Source organism: Sceloporus occidentalis, unplaced genomic scaffold (genome assembly GCF_023333645.1).
Source record: "Sceloporus occidentalis isolate IW3139 unplaced genomic scaffold, rSceOcc1.0.p SCAF_1, whole genome shotgun sequence".
Taxonomy (NCBI): domain Eukaryota; kingdom Metazoa; phylum Chordata; class Lepidosauria; order Squamata; family Phrynosomatidae; genus Sceloporus; species Sceloporus occidentalis.
The window spans coordinates 279949269-279961318 of NW_028316981.1; the positions used below are offsets into that span (position 1 = coordinate 279949269).

Consider the following 12050-nt stretch of genomic DNA (forward strand, 5'->3'; position numbering starts at 1 on the left):
AACCCAAGGTTCTACTGAAACATTGGTAGAAGATTCAGGACAGAAAAAAGTAAATACACAGAGTACAATTAAATTGTGTCCAATGCTCAAGCCACTACACCACACTGGCTCTGAATTGTACTTGATCAGTGTTGCCATTGCCTAGTCTTAGGGAAGAATCAAGTCCCTCTTTCCCCCCACCCGACTAATTACTATCCTATTATATTTATATTTTTTCTAGTCATTTGAGGAATGCCTGATTCATTGGTTCCGTCCATTTAAATCTGCACAAAAGCCCTGACTTAAGGATGCTATGCAGGTCATTTAAATGGGCACTCCCAATTCACCTACTTGGCAAAGACAGGAGCACCTGTCATGGTCAATTAATGGTTGACATTAAGTCAACCATTCAGTCCATAAGCTTCAGTGTTTGGACATACTAGGGATGCACTGCAACACTCAAAATACTCAAGCCTGCATAACCACTAGCTGTGCTGTCTGGGGATTCTGAGACTTATAGTAAAAAACCCAAAACCCAACACTCCCTTTTCTAAGCGTTGCACTGATGAAGGTAAGGGCTTACCAAAAGGTACTTTACTGAGGGCCTCCTCCAGTTTGTAGCTGGTCTTGGTCATCACTTATTTCCAGAGAAGACAAATCCCCCTCTGAATTGTAAATTTGTTTTCTCCTCCTAAGCAGCACAAGTTTTTCTCCTCCAACACACCCACACATAGTCCCTAAATAAATTGATGCACTGTGATTAAAAAGTTGTTGGCTGAGGAGGCATCTTGAGATAGCAGCATGACGTAGCCGACTTCCTGTGTTGCATGAAGGGTCTAAGTTCACCTTCTGTTGAAAGAAATATAATGAATGGGAGTACGCTGAAGAAAATGGTGAACGGCAGGCACATGGAGGGCCACTGTAGATTCCAGATAAATATAAGATAAAAAGAGAATGAAGTAGGTCAGGGTGGATGGAACAGTAGTCAGAAGGAAAGACAGCATGAGACTTTTGTGTAAGCCAATTAAATGAAGTAGAAACTTAATGAAGCACAAGATTTCAAGCAAAGAATAGAAGCTGAGCTCTAACCAGTGACAGATTATGGAATGTGGTTCATCACAACTGTTTTGAGACTATCATTAATTGTGCTGTTTAGCTATATCCCTAATAGGCATTAAAGGAAGGAATGTGTATGTTGAAACTGAAGTTCAACATTTATATGAAGTGAAATAAGGTAATTATGAGCAAAAATGGCTATATTTGGACCTTTATGTGATTATACAACATTTAAAGAAAAATATCAGGCATCAATAGCATCATGGTCACAGTGCAAGATGCAAAGGAAATCTATAGCTAATCTAGCTGAAGATGCCTGCTGCAGAGGATTTACCTGTGACTTGAAGTGTGAGAAATTGTATAGACATAGGAAAGTGCATATATACCCAGAAACAATATACACTACTGACAGAGAGTGGTGGCCAGCTGGGTCCTTTCATAATACATGCTACAGTGCCAATGAGCATTGGATAGGTTGTTGCATCTGCCTCTGCATTCACATGAGGTTTCAAAAAGTGAGTCGCTTTTCCTCGAATGCAGAATTCTGAACTTTTGAGAGTGGTCAGCTTATAGTTTATTTTTAAAAAATTCTACATGATCAAGAAAACCTCCTTGAAAATGTCTTTATAGTCTCTATACTACTGCTAATAATGAATAAATAGGTCTGCTGTAAGTGGTAACAAACAATACTTCATGCCACTTGAAGTCCAGCCCTCTCCCTCCCCGGCGTTCCGGCAGGTATGGTAACTAAAACAAAATAGTAAGTCTGTATCCCTTGTCTCAAGATAGGAGACAAAATGTGGAGACGTTCTTCCGTCAAATTATTCTGTGAGAAGTAAGTCCACCTGGGAAATTCAGGCATGAGGAAAGAAACAGCAAGTAGAGTTATACAATCCCTCCATATCTGTGGGTGATAGAAATAATAGAACTTATCAGTTCAGCTCTTTTCTAACAACACCAGCAATGCTGCTCCTCTTTAAGGTCCCTTTCAAGGTACAGTGTTCTGATCCCACTTTAATTGATATGGCTCAATCCTATGGAATCCTAGGATTTGTAGTTTGGTGAAGCACTAGAGCTCTCTGATTGATAACTTTAAATACCTCATGAATTCCAGAAATCCATAGGATAGAGTCATGGTAACTAAAGTGGTTCCAAAGTGCAGTGTGAGATACAAACACACGATACACACTTATTTTTCATTTCATATGTGAAACTACTGACAAACAACAGTCTGTGTCAATAATTTCTCAACTCAAGTTCACCCTTTTAAATATTGTATATATTTTACAAAATAATAAATCAGCCTTCCACAGTTCTGCCACTCTTCAGATGTATTGGGTAACCATCATCCCAGCAAATACTGCTGAGCTGGTTGTGGATTTTGAAATTTGTAGTACAGCACATCGGGAGGCAGTGACAGATTGGGGAAGGTGGTAAAATGTAGAAAACAGATTCGTTTGGGCCTAAGAAGTATCTGTGAAGAATTCATGACTGGATAAATTCAAATTGACCAAGAAGAAATAAGTCCAGCACTCAAACCACTGCATCATGCTGGATCTTTCTGCCACCTTATCCTGCAGCATATGTAGATAAGGACTGGGGAATTTGCTTACAGTGGGTTGATTTGTAATGCTTTTCTATTTGTTAGCGGTTTGGACTCAGTGGCCCCAAAGGCACCTTTCAACTCTAAAATTCTATGATTCTATGAATTTTGTCCCCTGTCATTACACAAGCACACATGCTCAGCTCCTTGAGTTGGAGGGCAAAAAGGATTTTTTTCCCTGACGTCAAATTCTCCTGTAATCCTAGTACAATAATACTGATACCCATGGTATTTTAGTATGAACCTAGACATTAATGGAAATATGTATTCCCATATTGTCTCCCAGATATATGCAACTCAGAAATCAGACTTGCAAATTAAGCCCATGTTTACTCTTCAGTGACCAATTACAAAACAAAACCTGCTACTTTCAAGGTATGCAGGCGAGGAATATTTCTGCTCTGCAGCAAACAAATATCCTTCACCATGGAGTGAGGGAGAAAGTGCTCTGAAATGTAATGATAAATACATTGTCCAATTTGACTCTTAATATGACCACGTGATATATATTGCATCCACTGAACTTTTTATTTTTTAATTAAAAACATTTATAATATTGGGAAGCAATCTGCAGTGCTATATAAATAAAACATAATAATAATAATAGTAATAATAATAATAATAGTATATTTCAATCTATGATTTTAAAAAATAAGATTATAGCTTCTTAATATTTGTTTTTTTAGCAGTTTAAAAAAGCTTAACCAGAATGAAGAAATGAAATCAAAATCTGATGCTATGGACACCAATCAAAGTGAAGCTAGTGGACTGACGTGGGAGACCAGTTCAAGTAGATGCTCCACATCCCAAGCCTCAGAAACCAGTGCTACATCTGGGGTTTATAGTATAGAAAACTCATATGTGGATTCCTCTCCAGGGAAAGCTAAATGTCTGATGGATGAGGGAAAGACTGCTCAGAAAAGAACAAGCAACTCACCTGAACAGGTACCATTGTCTCCAAATGAGACAATAGGACCAGATGGTAAAGGATATGACTTTCCTGCGGGATCAGTGCATATAAAAGCTCAGGAAAGAGAATTAGATCCTGCTGATCCCCAGTCATGGCCTTTGCAAGTACAACCTTCAAAGATTAAAGACTATTTGGTACAAATCACACAGGAAGTGGTAACTTCAGTGCCAGAAGAAAAAGAAAATGCTTTGATGAAAAAGGGAGAGCTGCCCCTTAAAGGAACGGTTAGAGCCAGGATTCAGCAGATCACTGCAGTGCTGGAAGAAAGAAATAAAAAGATTTTCCGGAGAATAAACCAAAAAGATGTGCCCCCACCTTCTGAAGTAATCAGGAAACCCAGAGAACCCCCCAAAATATTCTCTAGGCAAGGCATCTCTGTATCTTTAAGGCACATTGAGCGAGATGCCCCAGATAAGAAGAACAAGAAGGAAATTCTTTCTTATAATCTCAGGCAAGTGCAGACCAATATTTCAAAGTCTGGTGCATCTGTTCCATACAACAGAGATGAAAAGCGAGCACAAAAGTATTTTCTGTCGGAAACCATAAATAACTCTAACCAAAAGCTACCACCACTACGCTCATCTGACCAAGCAAAAAAGCTGGATACCAAAATACATTCACCTGTAAGGCAAACTACAATCCCGGAACAGGCGAGCTTTTCTCTGTCAGACTGTAGTGAAAAAACAGGGCAAAGAGACAAGCCAACTCTGCTTCCTGGTACTGTAACAATCACTACAGAGAAGTTATCCAACCATTTTGTTGAAACAGAGGAACAGAAAATGCAGGATCATTCATCACCGACCACAAAGGGGACTGGAATAGCAGAAGAATCAAAGACTCTGCCAACGCAGGAGGCAACTCAGTTTCATTCCCCTATTGCTGCTGAGCCCCTTTCTTATCCTGCAAATGACATAAATAATCATTCTGATTCAACTGTAACTGTACTATCTGAACCAGCAACTCCCGGTATGCTGTATCCAGATAGTACTGGGGACATGCAGCCTATACATGAAAAATCAATTTCACCTGATGCTAGAAACCAAGATGTTGAGTCCACTATTCCTACACAAATGGAAGTGAAAAATGCAGCCTTGTTGCATCCCACTGAAGAAACAGGGAAGCAAGGGATTCCTCATTACTCACCTGAAGCTTCAGAGTCTGTGACTGAACTGGCAGAATCACTACTTTCTATTAGTGATACCAAAAAGGAAGAGCTGGAGGTGGGTTATTCAAAAAAGGAAGAGACCCAGGAGCAACTGGCCATGCTTTTCCAAGCAGATTCAAAGCCTCTGCACTCATTGCATCTCGTGAAAGAAGCTGATGCTGGTGACTCTGAAACTGTACCTGATTTAACTATACTGAGTGGAACAGAAAAACAGGAGCAATCCAGGACTGATTTGTATAAAATGGCAGAAGAATACTCTGATCTTCCACAGCCCTTATATTTTACAGGTCAAGAAGCTGAGCAAAAAGAAGAGCATCTGCGATCAGATTTGGCAGAACAAGTTGCTCAGGCACAGATATCTGTGATCACATCAGTGGAACCGGAGCAGCCAAACATGTCACAGCCAAGAGGCAATGCAGAGAATGAGACTGCACTGCTGGAGGCTTCAGAATCATTTCTCCCAACTCATGATGCAGAGAAAGAAGAAACTTACCAACTCTCTGCAGCAGTAGCACGATCAGAGAATGAGCATCCTGTTATCTCTGAACATATAAAGGCACCACAGGGATTAGAACCCTTAGGGCTCTCACATATTGGAGGTAAGGAAGTAAGTCTGGGCTCCATGGTGGAAGCATTCAACTCATCTGAACAGCTGCCATCTGTTTCATCTCATCTCACTGAGACTTCAGAAAAACAGGAAGCCCAGCCATCCCCACTAATAATTGCAAGGCCACTACTGGAGCAGCCAGACTCAGGTCTACCATGCCCAGAAAAGCAAAGGGAGGAGCAAAACAACCTGTCCTTTGTTCTTGAGACAGTTACTGTGATGCCAGAAGCCTCTCCTCTACCCACTCTGGCTGTTCAAAATGCTGAAGTTGCAGAATCAGAAATCCAGTCTTTGTCTCCCACAGACATTCCCTCAGAAGATATAGTGCATCTTTCAAGAGAATCAGATCTTGTCAAAGACGGGAAAGCAACCCAGCTCATTTCACCTTTGTCTACAGAATCTTGGAATGAAGCATCTGCTCCATCTCAAGGAGAAGAAACGTTAGAAGAACATCTCCATCCATGTATAAATGAAAAACTATCTCTGGCAGATAAACGTGAAATCCATCCCACCATAAGTGAAGGTGAGCAAGAAGGAAAGATTTCTTTGCCTGCAACTATGCAATCTGATCTGGATCATTTGGTAAAATCTGAATCAAGAAAGCAGAGTATGGAACAGAATTCCTCTTTGGTAGAAAAAATTCCACTGCCTCCTGCTGATCAACTGGATAACAAAGACTTTCATCCTGACAAACCCATCACCAGTCTGTTGCATCCAGATTCAGTGCCGTCTGTTCCTGTTTTGGAAAAACAAGAAAAACAACAAGCCAAAGCTGAGCAAACTTTTCAGCAGCTATCAGATACAGTTCTATCAGAACAATCAGGTATATTGCAGTCAGTAGATGAAACAAAAATAAAGGGGACCCCAATTCATTTGCCTGAAACAGTTCAAGATTCATCACAGTCAGCTTATTTAATGGAAACACAAGAAGATCAGTGTGTTTCAACAGACAGACCAGCCCTAGATTCTGGATATTTAAGTATACCATACAATATGGCTGAAGCAGAGAAATATGACACAACAGAAACAGAAACAAAACATACTGTAAAACAAGCTATTCAGGCTGTAACAGCAGATTTAGAAGCAGACTACCAAGAAACAGAGTTAAAAGGAGAATTAGAAGAAAAGGTTCCTGCACTTGGATCAGGAAAACATTTAGATGTATCCTCTCCAATTCCAAGCACAGAGGAAGACCTTCAGTCACACAGGCCTGTGCTTCCAGAACTGAAAGAAGAACAGCCTGTTTCATTAAAAAGAGAAAAAGAAGACACCAAACTTCATTCACTCAAAACTCCGGCATCAAAACTGGAACAGCCTATTGCTGGTCCAGAAACCCTCAGAAATGAAAACTATTCATGTGATATTTTGAACAAAGTACCTAACACATCTCCAATAATTTCACCATTGGTTCCTGATAAAATAAAAGATCAGGAAATTCTCACAAACCCCACAGTAAGTTTAGCACCGACCACAGAGCAGCCGAACTTTATTTCACCACTTCTTGAGGACAGAGCCAAGATAGAAGAAAATGAGTTCCATCAGTTTCCTGAGACTTCACAAATGGTGCCAAAGGAAACACGGCCTTTGAGAACTGCCCTGCATGGTGAAGCCAGGGAAGAGCTACTGAATTCCTTCCCAACCACAGAGACTGAGCTAGAGATACAAAGTTCTATTCTAGAAGATATGATTTCCGAAAAGGTAAATGAAATAACTCCTCCTTCCTCAGTGTTGACAGAAGGACAGGTTTCTAGCAATGTTGAGTTATTGTATACTCTTGCTGAAGGAGAGGAAGATCATCCTCCTTCACTCCTGGAGGAGTCAAAGCATATAGTTGTTGGAGAGCTAGATATGAAAGATGTTCAACCTCATTTGTTTGTTACTGGGCAATCAGAAATGACCAACCAAGAAAACAAGCCACAGCACACTGTGACATCAGAGCTAGAAGATGTGTTCTTAAGTTCCAATGAGGAGGTCAGGAAACAAGACACTCCTTTATCTTTACCTTCTGCGGAACCATCAGCACCCATACATCTGGAATTATTGTACCACAAGGGAGAAAACCAGGAAAGGATAACATTAGAGGTTGAACATTCAAAGGAGCACAATGCTCCTTTGAGATTATCTATTCTGCAACAGGAATCAGAGCATCTACATTTACTCCAATCAGCAAATGAACCACATATGCATGGAATTCAGCCTTACTCTTCTACAGTTAGTCAAGATTCATCCACAGTAACTGATATGACAGGAACGCTGGAACATCAGGGCCATCCATCTAAAACCACAGAAGGTGATTCTGAAGTTCCTGCGTTCTGCTCACTTGGGATAGAAAATCAGAACTCAAACCAGATACCACCTTTTATCACCAAAAAGGAGGAGCATGAAATGAGTTCACAAATATCAGCACTCTCAATGTCACCTGCATCTGCTGAAGATAAACAGCAAGGAACCCAGATGTATCCTTCTGAGGTAGCAAATGGGATCCCAGAAGAGCCCCTGTCTCTTGCTGCATTTCTCCTTTCTGAGGCAAATGAAATACATTCCTCTTTCCCTCAGACTTCAAAAAAAGAGACACTAGAAACTCAATCTTCTTTTGAGGAAGCTGGTTTATTAACTGAAGAAGTAGGAAGTGCTACGAGAGAACCTGAACATTCAACAATACATTTTAAATCAGAGTTCCTTTCTGGAAAACTTCAAGAAGATATTACTAACAGAAGCTGCATTCAAGAGAGAACAGAAGACATCTCTGATATTCCTGCACTTCCTAATTCCATTCCAAATGAGCTTTCTAGTGCTGTGATACCAGAAACCATGGATGACACTCACATATACAAGCAACGTTCAACAGTAAATTCAGTCCCAGAACTGCCAACAGACTCAGCTGCCAACAAGGCTATAGGGATTAGTGCAGGAGACCTTTCAAAAACAGAAGGACAAAAATGTTTGTTTAATTCAGAGGGAATTTTGAGAGAGTCTAAAAATGATTCAGAGGGAACTTTGGAAGATCCTGACTTACAAAAAGAAAGGGAATTAAAAGATCCTAGGAAAGTGAGAGAAGAATCTATACTTGTTCCTGAACCTGATCAAAGAAAAGATACTTCTGATATTTCTGAAAGCAATGAGGTAGTGAATATTTATGCTTCTCTGCTCAGTCCTTTGAATGATAAAAAGGAAGATACTCATGTGTTAAAGAGTTTAGAATACTTGGAAACAGTTTCATCTCTGAAAACAAGACCATTGAGTGATTCTGCAGATGTGGCAGTTGACCATGAACCTTCAGTGTGTAAGCGAAGTGGAAAAAGCTTAAAAGCAGACAAGCTTGAAAACAGGGGAAATGAATCAAAGGAACTTGTTGAAGAAAAAGGTGTCAAAGAAAATGCAGAAGACAAGGAAGAAATTTCCATTCTTCCAAAAATCAAGGGTATTCTAAAAAATATTGGTAAAGAATACATTGAAAATTATGCCTTGATTGATGATACATCCTTCACCCAGACAGGAAAAGAGAAGTCTGTTAAGGAAGTGCAGAGGCAATTTGATGTTACAAAGAAAAATTTGGAGGAAGAGACATGTCTGGCTGCAAGCTCAGAAAATATATTAGACTTCTCTTTATTACAAAGGAACTTGGATGAAGCATCTCATGCAATAGGAAAGAAAGAAAACATCATGGCCACCCAGGAAGGCACCTTTAAATTATCAAATGAAAACAAAGTAATTGGTGTTATTAAGGAAACTGACAAGGACACAGAGGGTGAACTGAATCAAGTGGGGGCTCATTCAGAAAAAGATATATTATCTCAGTCCTCATTAATTCCCTTGCCTGACACTGCAGTCAGCCCTACTCTATCATTTTTATATTGTGACCTCCATAAAGAAGTAGTGGAGGCATCTAAAGAAGACAGCCATGAATGTTCAACTAGTGAAGAAAGTGGGAGCACTGATGTTCCTCTTCCTGCCAGACATCATGCTCCAGATGATGGGACTGGAATATTTTTGGAAAAGGACATTCCTGAAGACTACACTCCAAATAATTTGGAAGAATCCCAGAAGGAACATGTTCTGAAAGATCAGCCTGTTGATGAATTAGCTGTAAACCAAACAAACATCTCAGGAACAGTATGTGAAATAAATAAAGAGCATAATGAGTTTGTTCACATTCTAACTGAATCATATGGACAGACAGAAATTTTAGCACCAAGAGAAATGGTGGAGAATCTGGGTGACAAATTAACAGAAGGGCCAGTTGAGGTTGTGAGTGATATAAAAGTTGGGATTTGTCAGCCAACACATGCAATCCCCTTTGGAGGTAGACTGTATGGATCAGGTGCAAGCAATGATGATGACAGTCAAAGAGAAGAATCTATACCTGAAGAAAGAGGCCAGGTGTTACCAGAAGAAACAAGTGATGAGGAGTCTAGTCCAATACTTGATTATGCAGCGACTGTTTATCAAAATGAAACACCTGTGCAACAGGATCCAAAAGATATTTGTTTTGCTGTTGGCCAAAATCAGCAACCTGAAAAAACAATGCACAAAATGGATAGTGGTGACATCAAAAAATCTTCTGAAATAAGCCATCAGTCTCTTGAAGCATCCTGCCATGTTAACACTCACTGGCAAACTGAGGAGCAACAACCAGAAGACAAGTTAATACCATCCCTTGAACCTGTGTCACAAAACACAATTGCTTTAGAGCATGAACATGTTTCATACTGGGACACTGAGCAGCAAACATTTGGAGAAAATATCAACCATGATCTAGATGAGCTTGACACAGAAATAGCAGACCAACTAACACCAGAAGCAAAAACTGAGAAACCATTTGGGGAAATTGATTTTTCTCTTTTGTCACATGATTTTGACACCCACCCTTTATACTCAATAAAAGAGGAAGAGTACAGTGACATTGAGGAAGATCTAGCTGAACTCATGGACTATGAAATGGTTACCCAAGATGACGTTTTTCAGGCAGAAACATCCTCAGAAATGACTGGTGAAGAGCTGCTGTTTGATGACAGGAAAACTTCAGACCGCATTAGTAATACATATGAATTTGTGAATGAAGAGGAAGTAAGCACATATGCTGAAGAAGATAATTTTGAGTTGATGGATCCTGATAAGCTACTAAGAAATATTCCAAAGGATGAGATCCTACAGAAAGAAATAGATGAGGCACAGTTTGATACCTATTGCCATCAATGTAAATGTCCCATCTCGGCTGATGACAAACTTTCCGGGGAGCATAAACAGCATGAGGTGACAGACTTGGATACAGCTGTAACTGTACTGAAGGTAAGCAATTAACATTCTGGACTTATTGCCTTAAGTTATCATTGACACTGATTAAGGAAGTATCAATGAAATATATAGCATACATCACAGGGTCAAGAGAGCAGATAATTGTTAGTGACTTAACAAAGGTAGATTATGTTGTGTGTTTTGAGAAAGACCAATTCTTCCTAAAATGCATCAGGTGCAATGGTAACTGGAATGTCTTCAGAATTTTTTTTCTGCACCTTGGGGTTCACTTCTCTTTTTCTGGCTGTAAAAAAAGTACCCATTGGGAAACACCTCTGACCAGTACTAATGATCTGATCAAAAGTATAGTCTACCTTTGACTATAAGAATCTATAGAGCCAGTAACAGATCTATGTTGTATCTGTTCTGGCTCTCAGTTTGTAATTTTGAAGCCAATTTATTTATTTATTGTAAACAAATCTTTGTGTCCTTCCTGGTAACCTAATTTTCTTTGACCTATCAGTACACATAATTAAATGCACCACCATAAAGACAGTGAAGAAACCTGGAGTAAATCTTTCTAATAGATAGTGCAAGTGTATTCCACAAGTTCATTTAGGATATGTGTTCCATATTGTATCTAGATCCAGAGCTCAGAAAAATTACTTTTCAGACTATAACTTGTAGAATTCCCCCACCCAGGATGGCAAGTGTTGTGAGACAAATAATTTTTCCAAGTTCTGTCCAAGGAAAACACCAATGCTTTGAAATACGCTCAAAAATAGATTGAGAGAGAATTATGATTTTTAAGTGCATAAGGTATGCACTCTTCCTGCTCTTCTTTCATTTTTATTTATTTATTATTTATGATACTATATGCCACCCAAAAACTGGGCCAGCCAATAAAAATTAAAAGTAAATTAATACGAAAACCACTATAAAACCACACCAAAAATAACATAAGACCATCAAGGTGGTGGAAGGCTCCTGTGCCACCAATGTTGGCTGTGCCTTCAGGTGACAAAGTTATGCCCATATGCATTTAATTCTGGAAGGAATATTTACTCTCCCTCTATCTTTCTATAGATACACACACATACTTCTGAATGTAATGCCGACACAACTTAGTAAGGCATATCAATATTAAGGCAATGGAAGGAGGATGAGAGCATAGTGCCATGGTAGAGAACCTGTGGCTGTGCAGTTGTTGAACTGTGACTCACATCAGCCTTAGAAAGTATGGGTAACTTATTTTGTTGATTAATACTTTATTTTATGTATGAAACCCAAGGTGGCTTACAAACATGCAGCATCTAAAAGCCCATGGAATAGTGGCTTACCTAATGCCATTAAGGCTGAGATGAAGTTTGAACTGATGGCTCCTCACTTGAGGATCCTATCCAAAGTCTTTAAAAGTTACTTTTTATTTGGACAG

At 39.5% G+C, this 12050-nt stretch overlaps 1 protein-coding gene across 2 annotated transcripts in view; it reads left to right on the top strand.

Annotated features, from left to right (window-relative positions):
• The window catches only part of CMYA5 (cardiomyopathy associated 5), a 94532-nt gene that overhangs the window by 14828 nt on the left and 67654 nt on the right, over nucleotides 1-12050 (top strand). The window contains exon 2 of one of the 2 annotated variants that reach the window (XM_089494774.1): nucleotides 3325-10669. In XM_089494774.1, the coding sequence (XP_089350900.1) occupies nucleotides 3325-10669 (7345 nt within the window). The remainder of the gene's footprint in view (nucleotides 1-3324; nucleotides 10670-12050) is intronic. The other variant, XM_089494778.1, reaches the window with a different exon arrangement.